The sequence below is a fragment of the Mastacembelus armatus genome, chromosome 10 (assembly GCF_900324485.2).
Source record: "Mastacembelus armatus chromosome 10, fMasArm1.2, whole genome shotgun sequence".
Taxonomy (NCBI): Eukaryota; Metazoa; Chordata; class Actinopteri; order Synbranchiformes; family Mastacembelidae; genus Mastacembelus; species Mastacembelus armatus.
The window spans coordinates 12,761,223-12,785,279 of NC_046642.1; the positions used below are offsets into that span (position 1 = coordinate 12,761,223).

At 40.9% G+C, this 24,057-nt stretch overlaps 1 protein-coding gene across 7 annotated transcripts in view; it reads right to left on the bottom strand.

The window, feature by feature from the left end:
* Positions 1–1,582: 1,582 nt before the first annotated feature.
* The window catches only part of LOC113144191 (protocadherin alpha-C2-like), a 121,232-nt gene continuing 98,757 nt past the window's right edge, over positions 1,583–24,057 (bottom strand). For 6 of the 7 annotated variants that reach the window (XM_026330044.2, XM_026330042.2, XM_026330040.2 and 3 more), the window contains exons 2-4: positions 16,557–16,621; positions 13,417–13,502; positions 1,583–4,693 (exon numbers count right to left, since the gene is read on the bottom strand). In XM_026330044.2, the coding sequence (XP_026185829.1) occupies positions 4,386–4,693; positions 13,417–13,502; positions 16,557–16,621 (459 nt within the window). In that variant the 3' untranslated portion in view covers positions 1,583–4,385. Of the gene's footprint in view, positions 4,694–13,416; positions 13,503–16,556; positions 16,622–19,552; positions 22,323–24,057 lie in introns of those variants that run through there. The other variant, XM_026330038.2, reaches the window with a different exon arrangement.

Consider the following 24,057-nt stretch of genomic DNA (forward strand, 5'->3'; position numbering starts at 1 on the left):
TAATGTGAAGTGCTGTTACTGCCATAAGCCAAACATATTGTGCAAATAATATCTCCATCTGCACATCTGTCCTGTTTGCATCCAAGTCATTCCATTTGCCTTTCTCAGCATGATGATGTTTTTTTTTGTTGTTGTTTTTTTGCTGAGTCACTGCAGCTGGGCACATGGTCAGCCTTACACAACCACTAAGACAAACACATGCACTTAACTTTGAGTGACCCATCATTTAGCATACAATTACTTTATTTTGGTTGCTTATGTTTATTTTGAAATTTTGTGTCCTTCCTGTTGCATGAAAAAATATAGACCATGCATTGAACAATATGGTGCTGTCTTGATTTGGGCTATGTTGTGTTTCATCTGGTTTAAATTTGTCCCTGTGGACTCGGCAAATTAAAGAGTATGGGCACAGTGGCCTACTGTTTTGCTTGCCGTGTTCACTCTGCCATTGTATATATCCATATTCATTAGCCAAAGATTCACTGCTCTGCAGACCAAACACTGCAGGCTACTTTTGTGCAAACTGCACACAATTTGTTTATCTATTTGAATAAGTAAAATTATTCAAAATTCAAAAAGGCCAGAAAACATTATCCAGATGCTCTTGGGAATATGTAACTATAGGCCTTTTAAATGTGTGGGTGTTAGTGGTCTTTGTTAAAGTGTTGTTTCTCTCATGCTTCAGCTGTTTTTACCCGTAAAGTATTTGTGAGAAGTCATGCATTTTGTGGTAATGTATCATGAAATTAGCAACAATGGGTACATGTGCTGTCTGTGGCATTTCAAAGAACTCACCCTCACACACTTTTGACCCCATCCTAAGGACATCACTGTTTAAACCCTCTTGTGTTTTTATACTGTATATATGAGGCTGTTGCCATAGAGACTATTTTTGAATAGCTGTAACCATAGAAACTAATTTGTCTGTCTCTTGGAGACAGTGAAATAAAAAGAGGGATGTAGCATTCTCACAAACTTTAATTTATTTATTTGACTTGAAATCTTTAATACCTTTTACAAGCAAAACACTCATCCTCCCTTCAAGCAAAAACCAGGAGAGAGGGAGATTTAATGTAATGTAATTCAATTCAATTCAGTTAATTTGTATTGTGCCAATTTACCATTAAATCCTCTCAAGGCACCTTACATAGAAACCCAACACATTTCCATGGAGAGGAAAAACTCCCTTTAACAAACCGAGCACTTCAAGAACAACTTCAGTAAAGACACTAAAATGCACAGATATATCAATATATCTATTTTATAATTAGGTCAGAAAAGTTTTTTTATTCCTGTTAACAAATAACAAAATGGGAGTTTTGCTGTAGTTACTAGAACTTTAACTCACCCTTTTTAAAAAGGTTTAGGTGATTGCCTGAGTAGATGACTGGACAAAAATATTGATTATCAATGCTGTATTTTATCTTGGCCAGCATGACCGATGTCACTCTATTGATTTGTGTTTTGTTTTTTTTTTTTTTAAAAGCCCATGCACCATACTACATACTACCATACATTCATGTCTTAAAATGGGAGACAGATGAAGCAACAGGCCAAGAGACACAAGAAATTGATGCTCCCAAGAAATTTTTAAGAAAAAAAAACTTTATTAGTGATTTATAAACAAAAACACATTACCACTGTATCCATTTAGGTAAAATAATAAAAAAAAAAAGTCAGAAAATAAATGAAATAAATGAAATTCACTACTTCACTGTCACAGTAGATGAGTGGGTGTACAAAAAAAACAGATCTGGGCTGATCCATTTAGGACAGCACATTGCCACCATAGTTCACCACCATACATTGGGAAAGAATGACAGTATGAACACTCACTAAACACAAGCATACACTACATATACCTTTTTTACACTGGAATATTTTTTTCTCTCATTTTTTTTTCTTTTTTTAAGAGTGAAAGGGAAGTGGTAGATCATACATATTTCAGTTACAATATACAGTGCTAGTTAGATCGTCATGTCAAAGCCAGACACAAAGAGTGATTTTTTTTTTCTTGCTTTTCTTGTTCTTAAAAGCAAAACTCATAGTTAGTAAAAGAAAAAAAATAATCTTGCATTGAAAGGTATCACACTATAGCATTTACAAATGTCTAAAGAGGTTTAGTAGATGCCATACAACATCTGTGGAGCGTGAAGATCGTAGTACATAGATGTTTGGCAGAGACAGAAGTACATACAAATATCTCCTGTGCAAGTAATGAAGAAAAATGATAATACAAAAGAATAAAATCATAACCATCTATCTATTTATATATATATTTCTCTATATAGTATGTGTTTCCTTAGAGCAGTACATGCAGCAGCCACTTAATGGAGTGACGTCATACTGAGCCGCAAAACTTTGGGGATGTGGCAACAAGTTACAGGCAGGGGAGGCGTACCAACAGAAGCAAACCTTGAGGCATCTGTGGCCCTTTTTCAAAACCTCCTGAGAGAGGGTTAGTGGGATATAGCTGTGGGAATTGGACTCTCTAGATGCCCATGTTTTTCACAGGTTTCAATTACTAATATAGAGACAATCTATGAAGTCTACGCTACATTTACAGCGTACATAAAAGCTAATATGTGACTCAACAATCAATTTGGAGAACAGCATTCTTTTCTTTTCTTTTACATGGAGGGGAAGGGCCAGCCCATGGCACCTGTCTCCTCACGTCATCACAGTCCTCCACTCCTGTAATCTGCCTCATCCCACTTGGTCCCCTCTCATCAGTGGCTACATAGAGGAAATGAACAGCGTACTGTAGTATGCACAAGTTAAAAGCACTGAACCGTTTCGCACTTTAGAGAGACATCTGACAAGAGTTTAGGGCGGAGACCCCCCGACTGGGTTTCCCCAGGCCAAGTCCACATTACTCCATGCTGTTCTCAGCACACCACAATGTTCAGAGCAGGCCATTCCCAGGATCAATCCTAGGCGGGGGTTCAGAGCCGAGGATAGGGGTACTGTCTGAGGGTAAATCAGGGTGGGCATGACATGCAAAAAATGCAGTTAAAGCTATGAGGAAGAAATGAAAAAAAAGCCAGAGTATGCAAATAGTGAATCTCTTTAGAGAATAAATGAAAACAGAACAAGTCCACACACTTCATAATCACATGAAGAGTCTGTCGGTGCAATGGGTGACCATAGGGAAAAAGGCTTTTGGAGTGTGGGAGAATGGCATATGGCAGCTTGGGGCAAGTACAAGCAGGTGAGCAGTTGTAAACTCAAGGTATCAGGTAAAGACTGGTTGCTACCAAACATTCAGTGCAGAAAGCATCAGGCTACTGCTGCAGCAGGGGGAGAAAAGAAGGTGTTATCAAAATCTCAAGATTCTCCTATTATTTTGTATAGTTTCAGACGAGTCCACTGACTGAAAGTGAAGTCACAAGCCAGCTCAGCTGGACTCTCCCCTTTGTGATCATCAGGAGAATGTGAGGTGTCTTTCCGGTGTTCTCTGCATTCCTCAGTTGTTGTTCTGGTAGGAGATTAAGCTCTCTGTGTCCCTCAAATACAAATAAAGCGTGATTACAAAGGATGGTGCTTCCATCCTGAGAGAGCTGATATCCACATGTGCGCCTCATGGGCGACTGTGCAGGGCAAAAGCTTGCAGTGTCTAGTCTTAAGCACATTTGTTTGATGTCAGTCGATTTTCTCTCCCTTGCTCTCGGTTTCAAGTGATTTCTGTGTCCACTTTGTCATGATAAGTGTGTGTATTTGTGTCTGTAGGTTTGAATGTGTGAGCATGCGAGTATGTGCATGTGGTTTCATTGAGATCGCAGGAAACACTATCGGTAATTACCAGAGTAATCTGCAACAGTTTCAGGTTAGCCTTAGTTTCAGTGACTCTCGCCTGTGCTATTTACAAGTAGTGTGTGTCCAGCTCCACATCGTATACATCCATCTCAATCTTCTTTTTCTTGGCTGGCACAGAGCTTTTTCTTGTTCTTGAACAAAGTATTTGTCTTCTCTCAGAGAGAATGGTTTACATGTTGTGGTTGGGGAGGGGGTAAGACAGAGGTGCCAACATGCCCAGTAGGTTAAGGGAGAAAAAATTCGAGATGAGGGCCTTCCCTATTAGAAATGTTGATCCACATGAGTTGACTCAGGGTGTATAGGCACATAGGGGTGTGGAGGAAAATCAATCATTGTATGCTTCATCAAGGCAAGATCAACAATTTACCTCAACAAAGACTGAAGTTAAAATAAATTTTGGTAAAGCCAGGTTCATAACAGAATGAGCTTTAAAATGGTATCAGTGAAAGTCGATAATAAAATGAAAAATGTATGATAGCTTTTACATTTTCTTTTTGTCCAGTGGACTTTGGTTGGTACCTCTGTTTTAACAACGCCCTTTTCTTCTTTGCTGTTTTCTTTCTGCTCCTTTACTCATCTCCGTCATCCTTCCCCTTATCCTTCTTGTCTTTCTTCTCCTTCTTCTTCTTCTTTTTCTTCTTGGCCTCCTCTTTTTTTCCAAAGGTGATGAAATCGCTCTTGTCATCCTCTCCTCCCTGGTTCTGTCTTATGGAAATGATTGCAGGGGAGCCAGGGATAATGAAGGCTTCTGGGGGAACTTCGCCAGGTTTCAGGTGTTGTGGGGGTGCTCCGGGACCGCCGGGGCCATAGCGAAAGTGCCAGCTGTTACTGTCTACACCAGCACCCATTGGGGGGGACACCTCTCCCCCTTCACCATCTGAAAGAAAACAAATATGCATGATGGGTTATTGGTTAGCTGTTTATTTGCTTGAAACAGAAGGGGTTATTAAACAACACCAAATGTTATGCTTCTTGAGCTCATAGAGAACATCCAATTTGCTTTCATTATATTCCACTTGTAATGTAAAAAGCTGCAAATTACAGGCTGAAACCACTTATTTCTTTGAAAAAAAAAATTCATAAACACTGTATGTCCATTGCACTTCATTTCTAATGCATTCTGCAGGTAAATGAATGTTAAGATTGTGATTTATGAAACAGGCAAAGCAGCTTGGAAGCCCAGTTTGCCTGTAATAGGAGGAGCAGATTGTGTCTGACTATCATTCATGGATGTTTGAAGAAACTTTATAAAAAAATAACTGAAGAAGATATGATAAGGGGAATTGATTACACATTCTGCTGGATTTACAAATGTTCACCCTGTTTACTGGATCAGGCAACAAATATCTTCTAAGTTGTGGTGGGTGTTATTTGTTCTAAATCTTTTTGTGAATCATCACAAACCTTTAAAATGTATTATTCATACATTATATGTGTTAACATTTTAATTTAATATTGACATATTTTTCATAATCACATATTTAGAGCAGCCCACTAGTATTTAATTGATAAATTTATCTTTGTCTCCTGAAAACAACCTGCTATCATTCAAATGTCACCACTGAACTGCATGTTTAGAGGTCACAGCATCTGTAGGAGGCAGTCCCTGTGGCGTACCATAAAATGATCTGTTGCAAATTAAATGAAACGCACAGTGCTAATGTTCCCTGCGTTTTTATGTATATAAATCAGGCATACTGTGTCAAAACCTTCACTGCGAGAGTTCAGTGATCTCCACAGCAGCTACTGTAAAATCTAATCGGTCAATAATGAGGCATTGGATGACGAACAGCCATGACATGCTATAAAACACGGGAGGTGGTAGAACTTAATTGGAGGCTTCAAAGAAGAGGCTGTTAAGTGGGCAATGAATCAAAGGCTCCCCCCCTCTGGCTAAAGTTAACATCCATGGCACTGTGTGATGAAAGACTAAACTCTATCATTTTTCTAAAGGCTGAGAGAAGTCAGGAAGTAAACCTGTGCTGTTTTGGTGGAATTCTGATGTTTTGCAAGAAAAGCAACATTTTTCTTTTACCAATTTGTTACCGTATATATCCCTTAGATATTTGTTCTGGTGTTTGCTTAAGGTGATTTCTAGGGTTGAAGAGGTTAAATCACTACACTGATTGAGATGACTGGGTTTAGTTATGCAGACACATAGAAAGGCAGTAAGATGCCTTTCCTTATTGGCACAGGTCTTATACCTTCAACCATTCAATTAAATGGGAAAATGTATGTACATCTTTGTTAAGACAAAACCAACATGCCATTTTTTAATCAGTGGCAGGTGATTACACTCTTACTTCACTGTGTACCTATGTGTCATCATATTAACGTCTGTCTGCAATATCTAAATAAGGAATAAACACATTCTACCAGTAAAAGACCCCATCACTTTGGTTCTTTCCTCACAGCAGTGACCTACTTGCCACACTCGCTTCATATATTCCTTTTATTGCTCTAACTCCATGGAGCAGATATCCATCCAACCAGAAGGAACAGTGTCAGGAAAAAGAGGCCTGACCCGATGAAGTACCCAATGCAGCCAATGCCATCTTCCAGTATTATCTAACCCTTTTATTATTCAGCCAGCCTCAAAATAGACACTGTATGTTTGGTTTCCTTTACTTTATGTTCCATCTCATTCACGAAAAGACCCTTTATAATAGATCACAGATACAGTTGGAGACTGCAAATACAATGTAATTCTGACTAAGCTATGAATGTACTGCCTGATGTAAGCTGATATGTGTCTAATTATAATAACCTGGATGAACAAATTGTGTAGCTATATCTACATATTTATATAAATAACATTTCTACTACATCTGACAGTCACCATGTATCTAGTGCAGTTAATGCATTTTTGTTTGGCAGTTATAATACTGAATTGTCTTGTTATGCAGATGCAGGACGATGAATAATCAAAATAAATTAATGCACAAATAGCTAGCACCAATAATATTTAATCTTTTTGAGATGATGGAATGTATTACTCTCCCTTTTCAAATATAATATAATCCAATCTTATTCCCTCTTTTATCCCCGATTTCATATTTTGAAAACTTGTCTTGTTTCCCCTTGCATATTTCAGTGTTTTCTGTTAAGTCCAAGTGAAATCTGCCCACAGGGAATGATTTATGGGGAAAATCCATGGCAAACATGACATCTCCTCTTTGGCATACAATCCTAATCAGTCACAGAGGCACGCACTGCTGCACAGATCCCCTTTCTGCAGGGAAACTGACCAAGTGAAAGCTGACAAGGGCATTTCACTTAATTTCTGGTACTAGAACACACATGCACTAATTAAAGCAAAGGTATTTAGAATACCTCGTCTTAGTTAGAGCTGAAACATTTTATATTTATATCTTAATTTATTGGCTGATATAGAGAAAATTACTCTAACTTTATGATACCTGACTAATCATGACTTGACAAACATTCTCAGAACCCAACTTCCCTAGTGTGAAAAATGAAATGGGTCATGCATTTAGTTGTTTCACATTTCCCCACATTTCACTGTTCCCCCAAAAAGCTTCCAGGCTTTCATCCACTGTGACAACACAGCTGCAGAGAGAAGGCAGGATTTGACAAAGAGACTGAGAAGATTAGGACAGGCCAGACTAGATCAGGACAGGCTAGATCCATTCACTGTTTCCTCTATATGTAGACATAGAGACAGCTACAGTCACATTCATTTACAAGGCGAAAGACTTCCCTTGGTTGATAAGTCCTTATCTGACTCCCCCAGCAGGAACATGACCCTGATTCTATAATCTGAAAACTAAGGCAAAGAAGCAGCCAAGTACAAAAACAGAAAGTGAAAAACGCAGAAGCATTGGTAGGTTTTTGTGTTAAAGTGTTCATCGTCTTGCCTCACATTACCTGTCTAATTCCATGTGCGAACCTGATGAGACACTAGTGCCCCCATGCAAACATATTCATAAACAAAACAACACCCAAGAGAGTGATGAGTCACGCTGAAAGCAGACAGATGGAAAAGGGTTGGGGAGGGCAGTGGAACTCTCTTGAAAGGGTCAGCGTTTTATGCTGGTTTAAAAAAAAAAAAAAACAGAAAATGACAAATAATGGGACATAATGTAGTCTGGGTGTGTTAAACTGTTGGGAAACTGAAACAGTCTTCACCAGTTTTGCAGGTTTGTGTACTTTCTAAAAAACATTTATAATATCTTCCATTTATTGCATTTACTCTTTGCCTTTTCTCTGCACCGCTTTTACATCGTGTTGGTAACAGACTCACTCACAGACCTCACTCAGCACTGGTCTTCACAACCATCACTTCAGTCTAATTTCTCTCTCTCTCTTCTCCACTTTCTCATCACAACCTTCCTCCTTCTCTTTTCCATGCCCCCCCCCCCCCATCTCTCATTTCCTCTGACCTTTCATCTAATCTAGCGTGAAAACTTAGCCAGCCCACACCCATCCCTCCCAGTTACTGACTGAATCCTAATCATGCCTATCATTGTTTATAGAGACATTAATGTGATTTAGTATTGAACAACTTGTCCATCAACAATAACAACCAGACACATTACAGACGAGGATGGTGTCCTATTGTCATAGTGATGACTGTTGCCCCCATCCCTGTTACTATTACTGTTATTACTCCTATTCTATTGTTATTTAACCCTCTGCATATTAAGTTCTACAGTGACATAAGCCACTACAATCAATATTTTCTTGGTACAGTCCAGGATTTTCTCAGTATCTTTCCTTAAGTTTGATCTCTGGAGTCTTCAATCCAGCATCTCCCCTGTGTCAACTGAGGTTATCATGGCCAAGCTGCATTTGCCATGTCTACTTTATTCATCCCCTTGTCTCACCCTACCCTACCATCAGGCAGTTGGGCAGAAGCGCAGTGGAGCGCAGTGCAGTGTTATATAATAAACTGGAGGAGGATGAGGAGGAGGACAAGAAGGAAGAAGAGGGGCTAGGAAGAGCAAGGATGCAGTTAGGAAACACAATGCTGACCCTAAAAAAACAAAACAAACAAAAAAAAAAAAACAGGTGGTGGGAGGAAGGAAAAGAAAGTTGATTCTTTTTGTTTACAATCTACTGGCAGTCAATTGGGACCACACCTTTCTCCAAAAAACAACCCCCCCCCCCCACCTTTGTTACTTAGTTTGCTGTGCAATGTGTATGTGCATTTGATTAAATGCGATATTGCTGTCTATTCACAGCTAATTCTTATTCATGTGTCTGTTTTCACTGCTTTGCCTGCGTGCCGATAAAAGAATGCATGTGGGTGTCTGCATTAATTACCATATTTTCCCTAATCTGCTAAAACTAAATAAAATTATATACATATGTAAAAAAAAAATTGTCATACTATAATAATGTCAAGCAACTATCCCTTAACATATGCATATTTGAGTGTTCAGTTGTATGTGTGTGTGTCTCTGTTTGGGTTAAATGCCTGGTTGAGCACCCTGTCATCTGCTCTCAGCTGGATCATGTGGCAGATGGTGGACACAAGCAATCCCAAGTGACAGGATTTAACACAGTGACAATAACACAGAATGGCGGTGCGTATGTGTGGAAGCGGAAGAGGTGTTATCTGTATCTGTTTGTGTACACAGTAAAGTACATAAGTATTCGTAGGCGCATTGGTAAAAAAAGTAAATAAATAATGGAAAGATGGATTTATTCTCCAGAGAGAGAGAAAGAGGGAGAAATCTGGCAAGATATTTAAAGACAGTCTTGTGCAGGAAGGGAACAAAAAAAACAGAGTGACAAAAGAGAAACACAAATAGCTGATATACAGAATAGGAAAACAGATTAGGTGGAGGGATTTAGAAACAATGAAAAGTGCCTGACAACTTCAAGACTGTTCTACCTTCCTTACCTTGTGCTAAAAATTCCTTTACATTACATCCACGTTAAAGCTTGGAGCCAGAGATTAGAACAGGCAACCTTGAATTTAACCAGTTTTGTGCACCTCTTCATCATTTTTTAATCAGATAATTAACTTTACTTTCATCTCCAAATTAATGTTCTTCTGGATTGAGACATAAAAAATATAAACATTACAATGTCTTAGATGCTACATGGCACGTTCTCCCTTTTACACGGCCTTTTGCTTCCACCATTCAGTCTGTTTCTGCCTCGACAGGTGCCTGATTCAGTTGATTACTGCTAACCCTAATTAAATCCGTCTGTTCCTCTGTCTGTGTTTCGATGTAAATATGTGTGTGTGTGTGTGTGAGAGAGAGAGAGAGAGAGAGATCTGGGGCGATAAAGAAAACAGTAAACCTGAATCCACCTCTGCAATACACCACCGCCTCATTAAATGTAGGTCACTCTTCTTCTGTCACTCAGTCCTCTGCTCTTTCCCTCTCTTTACACCTCTTACACCCAACTTCCCAAAAAAATCCATCCCTCCTTCAACTCTCACTCCCTACAGTCCTGCTTTAGCTTGTCCTTCACCTGATACCATTAGTGTGCTTTTATCCTTTCCTCTCTTTCTCCCCCTCCTTCTGAACCCTTTGTCCCACACCATATGTTTGCACTTCCCTCTATAAAACACCCCTCACCACCACCCTCTTTAATATTGAGGGCCACGAATGGTTGCTTTGGAAACAAGATCCTTCAGTAAAGCAGTAGGACATTGCTAGGAGTCATGGTGACAGTGCTTGTGCTGATGGAGAATAATGCTGCAAGCTCTCTCTTCTATCTCTCTCTCTCTCTCTCTCTCTCTCTCTCTATCTCTCTCTCTCTCTCTCTCTCTCTCTCTCTCTCTCTCTCTCTCTCTCTCTCTCTCTCTCTCTCTCTCTCTCTCTCTCTCTCTCTCTCTCTCTCTCTCTCTCTCTCTCTCTCTCTCTCTCTCTCTCTCTCTCGTCTAACCACTTTCCCCTAGCAACAGCAGCCTCATACAGCTTCCTCTCTTTCCTTTGCTACAGTCAATCACTCTGATTTACTCACTGTCACTGTTTCCAAAATGGTTTATGCTCATTGCTTCTCTACCTTCCTATCCACCTTATCTTTCATTGCTTATATGCCCTTGTTTCTTGTCAGTCCCCACCGACCTCCCTCCTGTCACTCTGCTCGCTTCTTCAGGGTATGGCTGCAGTTCTGTACAGGTTCTCTCTGACTGTGCTCTTGCTTTAGAGACAGAGCTGAGAACAGAGTGCGAGGAGGAAGAAATAGGGAGAGAGAATGAGACAGCGAGAAGAACCCTGATTTCATTAATGTGGGTCTGTTAATCTGGGCGTGGGCTGCACTCCATCTGTCACAGCAGGAGCAGCACACAAACCAGGCAGCCAAAACACATTTAGCAACACGGCCAAGCATGCACGCACACATGCACACGCACGCACACACACACATTGATACTAACACAGAAGCCTGCCTGCTCTGAATCAGAGGGGAAGAAACAGGGGCGTTGTCAGCTGTACCTCTGTGTCTCTCATTGAAGGCAAAAATAGACTGCAGGTCAGAACAGCACCCTGTATGTATGGCACCCACATCGATACAATTCCCTGAACATGCAAACATCCATATACCTCTGCTCTCCACCTAAGGACAACAGTCTGCATAGCAAGCAATGTTGTTATAAATAGCGCAGTGTATGACTCATAATGATGTGACAGGCCACATTGAATCAATATATCAATTTCTCTCATTTCTGAGACATAATAACTTGAACATCTGTGCAGAAATACTTCCCATTCTTGTCCTCTACTGGGAGAGTGGTATAAATAAATGCTTTACATATTATCTGACAGAATCATCCTTAAACTAAACCTAACATTTGTCCTGAAGCTAATATAGCCCTCAGATAATACTCCAATTCTTAACCTGGCAGAGAATGAGATAAACAGCGTGGTTAGCCCTTAGGCAAAAGCATGGTTAGTGTTGTTTCTGAACTGCCACAGCTTCATTAGGCCAGTTTAAATCTTCACAAGCTGATCTGGTTCTAATGATCCACCATGATGCCTGTTCTGGTCTGTTCATCTATCTATCTTTCTATCTCTCTATATCTCATGTTTTGAAGTGCCTGCAGGCTGTAAGTCTTCAGCCAAGGCAAGAAATCGATGACGGAACCAAGGAGGCTGTGTGTGCGTTTGGATAGGAAGGGAACGTAGTTCGTGTGTGGGTAGTTTGTCTGCCTGCCCAGCCCACTGCCTCCTGTCTATGTAAGACACCAGGCCAAGCCAGCTCTACACTGTAAATTACAACAAACCTCTTTTTACCTAAACTTAATTGCACAATCTTCCACAACACTTTCCTCTAGTTCACTTATAATCCTTTTTGACCTTGCTTTCCTGTCGTCATGAGGAAACTCAAAAGATGACAAATGAATTCACCTCAGTACAAGTGAAATGCACTAATGCTGTGTATGTACTGCACCGCTTGGTTAAGGGCAGTAGATATGGCATCATATGCAATGACATTGACATGACAATGTCTGTGAAATGTCATCTAGCATTGAGTATACTGTCATTTAGAGATTTGTGTTGCTTCTGTGTTCCTTCCGTAAGGTTCCACTAGTACTGTTTTCTAAAAAGTCTTTTGCCCCTTGATTAAAGTAAAAAAAAAAACAAAAAAAAAAAACAACCTTTTTTCCATTTGTAAATGAAGTGACTTCTTATACATTATATGCAACCCTTTCCTGTCATAACATTAGTTATTTACGTTATTGAATTTACATAGTTCTAAAATGTAAACAAAAACAAAATATTATACACAATCTGCAAAAATAACATTTATGGCACAACTTTTGTACTGAACTGCAATAAATTGTTTAGGTGTAACCTTGAGCAACTATATATTATACAGGATGAAATCATTAAAACCTTAGAAAAATATTTAAATATATCTAACAAAATATCATTAGTACTGATTTATTTTAAGTCCCCATATTTACGGTGAATAAGCTGCATATAAATATTTATTAAATAGTTTAAGACAAAATAGTGGTAAAGCGTACTGTATTAAAATAAGTATTTGTTAATGTATCTGCTAAAAAGCAAGTGCATATATCCCATCCAGTGGGCACCAAGAGGTTTTAACATACATTGTGTTATAAATATATAGTTATTATAAATATATACTGCTTAGAAATCTTACATATGGTGACCTAAAATAAAATGCTACCATATCATTTGTTGCCAATGCCACCCATCCCAAATCCTGCTCTCTTTCACTTGGTATTCTCTGTCTTCCTGTTACAGAGAGCAGAGATACCCATCTCCGCCTACATAACACATGTCATTTCCTCTCTGCAGCAGTGGGAAGTGATAGAGAGCCAGAATGATCTTGTAGCTGATTTCTCTGTTCTCTTAATTTTATTGCTCTCTTGTGGTTTGGTAGGCTAGTACAGATATTGGTGTAACATAGGCCTTAGCTGGTATTCAGATTTGTCTGATTCTCTGTCATGGAATGTGCTGCACAGAAATCCATTATTAATAATGGATGTTTTTCAGTACTTTAGACCCTTAAGGATTAGACCCTTAAGGATTAGACCCAGTCCATGTGCAGTCTTCTGTGTGTAATTAAGCCTATTTCATTGTGTCTAACCCAGTGTCTAGCTTAGATGTAACTTGTTTTGGTGAGAGTAGCTTGACTGATTCTTACCAGCGGCACTGGATGCAGTGGGCCAGTTCTGAACCAGGACGCCCTGGGCTCCTTGCATTACTGAGGACTCCTCCATGTGCACTGAGCTGGAACACAAAAAAAACAACATGCACATTTTACACACTGGAAAGATATTCTCCCAAATGCAGTGTATTCTGCAACTATTCCCCTGTCTCCAAGTTTCCCATTATGCACAAGATTACAAATTCAAACTTTAGTACTATTTGTATGGGGGTGATTAGGGATGGGGCAGCCACAATCCCAGAAATGCACAATTTAGATTAGGATTAAAGTGTTCATCCTACATTTTCCTGACATTCTCTGGATTATGGATTACAGATGGCTGTTGTTACATATTCACACAGTCTCTGTGGGATTCCAGCACGCTCTACTCTAGAAAAACTCCACATTCTCTGCAGCGCTAAACAACCAACAGAAACACTTTTATAAACCACGTATCTCTCACCGCCTCTGCTTTATCTTTACAAAGAAAGGAATATATTGTTTTACCACGACAAGAACATTCTAGTCATAAAGATCCAAGTGAAATCATTTTACAACTTTCTGATACGATCCAAGCAAAGAGGGAAAAACCTTTCTTAAAGGGTCAATTCAACATTTTATAGTAACCTAGCAACAATACTCATAGAACAGGATACCATATATATTAGATGACAATATGAAATTATATTTAATGGTTAATAATCAAATTGTCATGTGATAGCCTCATATTAAAGACATCTTAATATAGACTATTTTATTCAAGCAAAAATAGATTAGCTTACTTAAAATGTTATTTTAAAACCATAATCTTTCTGCTATTCAACTTTAATCTAATTGGTCCCGACCAAGTATAAACTAGACCTGGTCATTTGTGTGCATTTCATGCATCGACAATGCTTCTGTTTCCTAAAAACAAGAAGCTTTGAATCCTGCCTAAAGGTCTTGGGGACCAAGGAGTACTGAGACTGAATTTTATTAATAAGAATACAGGCTTATTAGTGGTAAACACTTAAAACATAGAGGAATCTAGATCTCTACTCACAGTGTTTCTGTTCATTGAGCAAAAGTCATTTGGTGATGGGGGCCATTTAAATGTTGCTAAGCACCAGCATCATTAGGGTCCACTGATCAAATATTAATGGCAAATACTTGACTAATAATACACTTTTCAGCCAATGTCAGTTGATCTCTTTCGTTCCTCATCTCATCTTCCACTGTCTGTGACCACATGCTTCCTCATCATTTTCCTGTGATAAACCTTCTCATGGGGGTGAACTTATTTATACACAAACCTAACCCAGGCATAAGCTCCTACAAAACCAAATTCAGAGGATATGGTGTGCATTCCACAGGAGATTAAAAGAAATTAAACAGGTCAGAGCCATTACATGGTGTTTGGGTGTGGTATCCAAAATCTCTTACACAAGCTCTGCTCATGTCAGTGTATAAACAAATTCATTTTCGGTGAGGCTGATAATGGGGCACATCAGAGGTAATGAGTCACGATAAAGCTTTAATATGTTAGACTGGTTCATATATAAGCATGTTAACTCAATAATCCCTGCTGTAATTATGAGGGAATCTGTGCTACATTAATTGCACTCTGTATGCTGTTCTTAATCTGACATTGACATCTGAGTGTACACAAGAAAATATACATACATATATGTGTACCTATAATAGATAATGTATAAATTAAGGAATCAAAGCTAAACTGCATTACATGATCTAAGGTTGCATATGAGTTTAAATAGAGACATCAGGCACTCCATTTTGTTTGCAGACTAGACATGAGCACTAAAATATAACTAAAGCCTGGATCAGTACACATAAAGCAGTACATCATATGACATGCATAACATGTAGAGCTCAGGAAACCAATGTCTCTGAGCAGCAATATACAGACACCGTTAACAGGAGCTGCAAAGGCTTGTCCACTCTGTCATTTTATGTGGTCGTCTTTGCTACAGCATCTCAATAGACACGGCGACACACTTCTTTGTGCTTGTGTACATCTTAGTAACAGTTTTAGATGTTAAAAGAGAAATCCTACTTTGCCGATATGGATTGGAAAGCCAGCTACTGTACTTCCTGTTCAAGGCTAATCTCTCTAATCTGTCAATTTATTCTAAATCTGCCTATAGGGTGTAGACAAATGATGAATCTATGGTGGATGCCACACAGAGAGATACCTTGGCTGACTACAATTCATTAAGACTATGTGTAATTATTTTTCCCTCTCATTACAGTGACCATTGATTTGGTCACATCTACCGCAGGTGATAGCCCAGGATTTTACAGGTTATATGATGACTGGTGTTGTCATGCAACACATGCCCCATCCTGATAGGCCATCTTTCCACCTCACTACCTGCCCTTCATCCACCACTGACCACCTCTCTGTTTGCCCATCCCTCCTGTGAGTTCTCCATCTGTCTGTTAGCACTGAGACAGCTATTTCCATTTTTGCTCACTATGTAGCTTCTTTCATATTTCACATTCAGTAGTTTTCAGTGATTATTAGTACAATTTACATTTCTTTTTTTTGCTTTACAGAAAGTACATATTTTAATATAGCCATGATCATTTACAGTTTTCTTACAATTTACAGTAACTGTTTATTTAAAAGAAATTCTCTACATTGGGAAATGCAAATAGTAAAAATGGTAAAACAAGGATATTAATTACTCTGTTTTGGAAATGACTGATACTAAGACCCACCCTTCCCCACTGCACTGCAGTGGCAGCAAAGTAACAGCTGCACCAACAATGATCTCAGACATCTTTACTGTAATAGGTCTTTGAATGAACATAAATACTTCACCTGGGTCTGTGGTACCAAGATGGGTAGGTCTCTGGAGACACTGTGCATTCATATGATTTTATATATTGAATAAAACCTATAGCTCAACACAGAGCACCATATTGTTGTTAGTAAGGTGTCTGAGAAGCAATCAGTCTTAATGAAAGCCGGGTAGTGCTTAAGATGACTCTGTTTTTTGTTTCATTTTTTTTTAGGCTTAATTTTCCATAAACAATCATGTGGGACCGTAGTGAACATCTCTTTTGGTCTTCAATTAAATGATGAGGAAATTAAGAGATACTGCAAGGTGACAGAAAAAAAATTAGATGCTTACCTCTGCATTACACCACCTGCTCTCAGGGAGGCTGAATATCTCCAGTCTGCATTCGGCGCCTTGGGCTGCAAGAGAGAGTGAGAGGAATTGAGCCTTAAGTACAGGCGAAAGCCAATACCATCTCATTAATAAGTCATGGCGAGAACTGCTAGTGGATGTGCATCATGCACACGCAAACTCCATCACACACACAATCATGGCAGCGACAGCTTGCCCCTGCCTTTGGAAAGAAGTGAGTGATGAATTGAAGCTTGTAGGTGCACTCATTTCCTCCTACTCCCACACCCTCTCCACCTTCTCCTGCTCACATCCATATCTGTTGAAAAGAAAATGACGGAGAGATTTCCCTCCAGTGGCCCACTGACCTTGGAACTGCTGGACATAGGTCCTGAGGCTACATAGCCTTGATTAGTCTGGACTTGGCTGGTCAAGGGTACAGTCCATTATTGAAGAAATGCACTTTGATGTTCGTGCTGATAATTATCACCATTACTTTTTCCACATTTTCTATCAGTCTAACAAAATATTTCACAATGGGAAAATCAGTCATCACAAAATTACTGAAATATCAAGATATTTTTTTAGCAATGCTAGAGGATTGTTTCTAAAAACAACTGCCATCATCTTCTGTATTTTTCCATTTCATCATACCCCCTCCCTTCGTCTACTCTGTCTCTGTATATTCACCACCCCTCTCTTGTGCTCTTGAATTCTTTCTCCCTGTTATATCCTCTTTACACTGATCAGAACACAGTCTGAGTCCATCTGACACAGCTCACCATGGTAACTGTGCAGAGCCCAGTCTACATTTTACCCTACACCCACTGCCCTCCATCATTTGACTCTTGTGAAGGTCACAGGTGGAGGAACTTGAGTATCAGATTTACCTCCCTTGGCTCTGCATCTAGACAGAGACACATTACAATCACTTAGTGAAATCCTAATTCATTATTTTGTAAAATAATGCTCATGTTGCAGTAAAATGGTCTGTTAACCTGACAAGATAACAGCGATGAGATTGCACTTTGTCTAATCTCAACCTAAACCACAGACAGAGCTAAACCAATCTGATGGAGGACACTAAATTCTCCATCTTTGACGAAGTGGTTCAGAAGAGACCCATTTGCAATCCCATTTCCTTTCAGATATGAAAGATGTTCACTTGCTGCTGAAGTTGCATTGACCTCTAGAAGTCTGCAGTGAACATTCATCACCCTTGAAATCCAATATTTGGTCTTAATGAGAGAAGCCTGGTATTCCTCCTGGAATCATTCAAACAGAAGCAAAATGTCTACAGGGATACAGAGCAATGCTGCATCTGAAAAAAAATGTAAGAAACTGGAGGTGAACTTAATTATATAAAGACAGTTATTCATCAAAAAGCAATTGGTTGATGGATCAATAGCTGGATGTTACTAAGGCATTAAACACAGTTAAACCTCTGTCTATTTTTACATTTTGGAGGAGAAAGATAAAAAACTATTAAAGATACAGTTAGATTGTCCATAAATGTGATTAAATGGCTTTTTGTGCTTTGTCACATGGTGTTTACTGGTAAAAATTAAAACATACAGAAATAACACAAAACCATGCAGCACCCACCAAAGCATGTTTGCAGTGTCCTGTACACCCAAGAGAATGCAAAATATTACTTGTCCACACAGTAAATGCAAACAGAAACAAAAATTAAATTAAAATTGGATCCATATGAGGAAAGAGAAATCAGTGCATTCGTCATTTGAAAGGGAGAAGACACTAAGTGGAAATAGATGTTATAATGTGTTTATGTCCTGGTCTAGATGTGCATTATAATGTGCAGAATGAAGAAAGATTTTGGTTTGGCCACTCAGTGTTTTTCTCGCCTTTTCCTCCATTCTTCCCTCTCCCTCTATGTGAACACTCCTACCATGGATACAGAGCTCACACCTCCGCCATCAACACAGTGTCCAATCACCTTTCATCCCCCGCCTCGTCTTCACAGAGCCAGCCAATCCATGCACAGTACTGGGAAACACATCACTGCCATTTAATTACATAGCAAGAACAAACATGACTGGCATTTAATGAGGAACACCTCAAGCGATAACGGAACCATTTCAACATTTTTCAATTCCTCCATTTAATCACTTCTTTTCTCCTGTATCATTTTCTGCATTGCACAGACAGACCAACCGAGGCTCTGGGGTAAACACAGTTATGCAGAAAACAGATCATATTTGGTTCAGCCCATGGTACTGTTTTACTGCAACATTTTTAGCTGAAGAAAGATTTTGGTTTCAAACAACTCTGTGTACATTGTCGTCAATGTTTTGCATGGGAGAAATGCAGTGAAATAAAGCTGTAGTCGACATGAAACTCAGACACCATGTCTGCTGTATTCCTGGCTTTCTCTGACTCCATACTATGGCTCACCGTTCAGTACCACTGAGATACGTGAGCAGAAGAGAATATTTTGGTGCAATGGGACTGGTGGCCCTCATAGCTTGCATTATAAAGATGACCACTGAATGCCCTCTGAACCTAGTGGACCTGAAAATTGTGACACACAGCCCACAGCGGACAAATAACCCTAGTCACATGGGGTCATAGTTGAACAATACAGTCAATTGGAGAAAGCAGAGGAAAAGCAGGGAGAAAGAGCAACAGACAGAGGAGTTTGAAATAAAAATTTTGATAGACAGATGCACTAACATGTTACACACTGAATCCTAAAACAACTGGTGTTAAGCGTTACAGACACTATCAATAAAAGCCTGCCAACCCACTCAAATGAACACACAAGGCAGATAAGGTATACCCACACTCCACACACAGGTCAGCTTTCTAATGTGATATTAAGGTGCAGACCTAAATATAAATGATACATAATGTAATGACCAGTGAAGCTATGAAACCAGATACATTAAATTATTTATCGTCATCTTGACATACAAGATGCCCACAAAATGCCACTTAGTGTTGTGAGGCAAAAATAAAAACAGTCACACCAAACACACCTGAATGGCAGTTGCATCAGGCATACTGAGGCGCCGTACAAATATCTGGCTCTGCCCACTGTGGCTGGTGACATAGCCTGAGCCCCAGGTGCCACTGTGCGGCCGGCCTGTGTTGTAGAACATGAACGTGTCACTTCCTGACGTAGCAGTCAGGCATGTCTTGTAACAGTATGTTTTGGTCAAAGACCCATTTCCCCGCACTTCAATATAATGTGGCTCTACTTTGAGGTCACGGCGGAGGGCCACATTGCTGTTAGGCTGCCCTCCACCGGCACCACCGCCTCCTCCACCTGCAGGTCTTCCTCCACCTGCAGATGTGTTCCCCTCTGGCATGTTCTTCTTGGATACACAACATGGGGAGCAGGATCCAGGCTGGGTACAATAGGCATGGCAACGCACAATTGCCAGCACAAAGACGGTGACCAGAAATACAAAGGTTGTGGCACTCAGGGCAATGATGAGGTAGAGGGTGACATTGGAAAACATTAGGGGGCTGTTAGGCCTGATGATGCGCTTGGGGTCAGGGGCCACTTTAGGTGGCAGCTCCATCACATGCACATGGATGCTGGCGGTGGAGGAGAGCGGCGGTAGGCCGTTATCACGCACTGAAACAGTCAGAATGAAGGAAGTGGAGTTGTCTTCAATGACACGCCTTGTGGTGCGGATCTCTCCTGTGTACTCGTGCACTTTGAACAGGTCAGTGTCTGTGTTGGTCTGTTCCAGGGAATAGAGCAGCCAGGCATTCTGCCCTGCATCACCATCCCACGCTGTCACCTTACTAACCAACACTCCTGCTTCGGTGTTCCTCATTAGCATCTCTGTGGTGCGGCTCCCATTGGTGGGTGGGTAGACTATCCTGGGCGCATGGTCATTCTGATCCATAATGTAAACATACACTGTGGCCACACGGCTGAGAGGAGGCACGCCATTGTCCTGGGCTTTAATCTGAAAGTGAAACTCTCTCAGCTTCTCAAAGTCAAAGGCTCTCAGGGCATAGGCCTCACCTGTATCAGGTTTGATGCTGACGTAGCTAGCTACAGAGATACCATGATTGTTGTCATTGAGGACAGTATAGGTAATGCGTGCATTTTCTCCAGAATCAGCGTCTGTGGCCTTTACGATGCACAGGGGTGCACCAGGAGCGTTGTTCTCTGTGATATAAACAGTATATGATGTTTGTTCAAAGCGAGGTGGGTTGTCATTCACGTCTGCAACGTCCACTTTAAAGGTCATCTGAGATGACAGAGGTGGCGTGCCTCCATCTACAGCGTTGACGGTGACATTGTAGGATGAGATAGTTTCTCTGTCCAGGAAAGCGGATGTGACGATGGTGTAGTGGTTCCGGAAGGACTTGATCTTAAAAGGCAAATGAGGCATGATCTCTAAGGTTACTTGTTTGTTTGGTCCAGAGTCACGGTCATTCACGCTGATCAATGCTACAACTGTGTCAGCCCGGGCATCTTCACGCACAGGGCTGGAGAGTGAAGACAGTACAATCTCAGGAATGTTGTCATTGACATCCAAAACCTCTACAACTACTTTACAGTGCACCGCCACAGGAGCTGGCCCTTTGTCCATAGCCTGTATGTACATTTCATACGAGTTTGTCTCCTCATAATCTATATTGTTCTTCACTCGGATTTCTCCTGTGTCTGTATCCATGGAAAACATCTGTCTGACTCTCTCTGGTGTGTAACTACTGAAGGAATAAAAAACTTCTCCATTTGAGGCTTCATCTGGGTCTGTTGCGTTTAATTTGATCACCAATGCGCCCTTTGGAGAGTTTTCAGACACTTTTACTTTGTACACGGAGTTGTCAAACGCAGGCACGTTGTCATTGGCATCCAGGATGCGTACATTGATTTTTGCAGTGCCAGTTCGCTGCGGGGTGCCTCCGTCCATTGCTGTGAGGATGAGCTGATGAGAGGGCATCTGCTCTCGGTCAAAGGGCTTTTTGAGGATGAGCTCAATGTGCTTATTGTTGGAAAAGGGCTTTATGGAATCCAGAGTGAGGTGGTCGTTTGGGCTGAGCCTGTACTGCTTCACCGAGTTAGAGCCGTCATCTGCATCCTGAGCCCCCTCGATGTGAAACCGGGACCCGGTGAGCGCGGACTCCGACACCTCAAGCTGATATTCATCGCGAGGGAACTGTGGCGCGTTATCGTTAACGTCCAAAATTTCCACTTCCACGTTGTGCACCTCAAGTGGATTCTCTAATACCACCTCCAGGTTATGTGAACAGGTGCCACTGAATTCACACACTGTCTCTCGGTCAATGCGGTCACTCACCACCAACTTGCCAGTCTTGTGATTGATGGTGAAATATCTTCGTGCGCTGTCTGATGTGATTCTGATGCGCCTGGTGGAAAGTTTCCTCAGGTCCAGACCCAAATCCCGAACAATGTCACCGACCAATGCCCCGTTTTCCAGCTCCTCCGGAATGGTGTATCGAATTTGTGCATTTGTAAGGCCACTGAGTACGAAAATAACCAAATATAATGAAAAAGGCACATTCTCCTTTGTACTGTAACAGCATCGCGCAGTCACAGCCATCGCAGGCAGGCAGAATTTGCAGACGGATTGGAGAAATCTTTCCGTCTTTTCAGCTTGCTGTGTGTCCCCACCCGCCTCATTAAAAACGAGGGAATAGTCCGTGCAGAACACCGACTATGTGCAGGACGACCACCGCATGCTCCCTGCTGCCTGTTTAAAAGGTATTTTCTCCTGTGTATCCATGTTTTCTTTTGTCTGCCTGGATGATGGTTTTAAATTTCTCTATCCTCCTAAGGCTGACTCCTTTCACTGATGCTGCCTATTGGTCTCTCTCTCCCTGCTATGTGGTGATGCTGTCTGTGGGCTAAAGGGGAGGGGGAATCTCTCGCTCAAACGATGCTGGCTGCATTTCAGCACCTCCGATAAAATGATCGAGCACCATCTAATAAAGATAAAACCCCAAAAGACCCAGAAACTCTAGATTTTTTATCGTTTATCTACAAATCTGGAGTCAGAACACGCAGTGGCCACTGTCTTCCGCACAGGGACTTCGGAGAAATAGATTCGACACAATCGTTTTCCCTCTTTTTTTTGTCAGTGCCACCGCCCTTTTCATTGTGCGCTGGGAAAATCATTTATAAACCTGCCTGGCGATTAGACTTCCTCACAAATGCAAATCCACAATTACCCAGGAACCCTCTAGCCAAATGAAAAGGCTGATTTTTACATAATTTGAAAAATAAAAGCAAAAGCAAACACATCGAATAAATAATAAATAAATAAATAACAAAAAAGAGAGAGCGAGCTTCATGTGAATTTAGTGCAGCTTAGCAATGCATGACTTTGATATGCCAATATAAAGAAAGAGTTTATCTTCGATTTTACACTAAAACAAACGTCAGGGAAATACGGGGACGTTACATGTGATGTGAGCGGTGGCATCGGGCTGTATGTTTTCAACACAGTGAGGTAGATTTGTCTGTTTCTCCTTGTGTCTATTATAAGTGCTGAGACACTTGTCTATATCTGAGACACTGGAGACCTGTGTCAGCACGAATACATTTTCTGTTTTCTTTCCTGATATCACTTTGCCCTACAGTGACAGCTGACGATGCTTTTGCACTTCGGCTCCTATTTGAGCTGCCACATTGGCGCCACAGGTTCATCCCCACGTGACAATCCAAGGCCCGTGATGTGCTGAGGTTGTTCGCTGCATGATGACGCTAGGTCACAGACAAAAATAAAAATGCTCCAGATGCGACTATCCACAAAATATGGGCCCTATAACTGAACCATTTTTTGCACACATACAGTTTCCCTCACTCATCAGCTTTAGCCAACAACAACAACCAGCTGGGCAGTTTCACGTGACAAGACAAGGCGCACAATGAGATCACTTTTCCAAATTGACGCAGCAATGTGCAGATGCTCTGTGTTGTAGCAGGTGGTGATATTAACAACCATATCATCCTGCTCGGCCTATCCTTAAATTACTCCTGCCTGGGTACCCATGTACTTCAATTAAATTCCGATGTAAATTGGATTCAGGTTGATTGGATTGCAGCTCAACACGAATGCACTCAACATGGCAGAGATAAATGAGGTCTTTGGGTAGTGTTCGGTAAACGTCTGAAAATCAGAAAAAAAAACAAGCAATTGAAATTGAGCGATTGCAGCGTCAGTGCCACCAAGAATATACATTCTCTGAAAACGCAACAATGAATCCACTAGAGTACCGAGATTACAGCTGTACTTGAATGATTCATCGTGACTCCACAAGCTAAATATGCAGTGACCCTGCGAGACCCCGAGCCTCCGTGGTTGACCCCGGCCACTGGGCCAAGATGAGCCCCGCCGCCCACATAATAACTTCCCTCTCTCTTGGTGCTCGGCCACTCTCGCCCACTCCCGCTCTGCCCACGGCGATGACAGCGCTTGGCATCCCGGGAGACGGGGAGAAGGGGGTGACTCACTCAGAAGCTGCTGGTGGATAGATACACAGCGAATCTTCA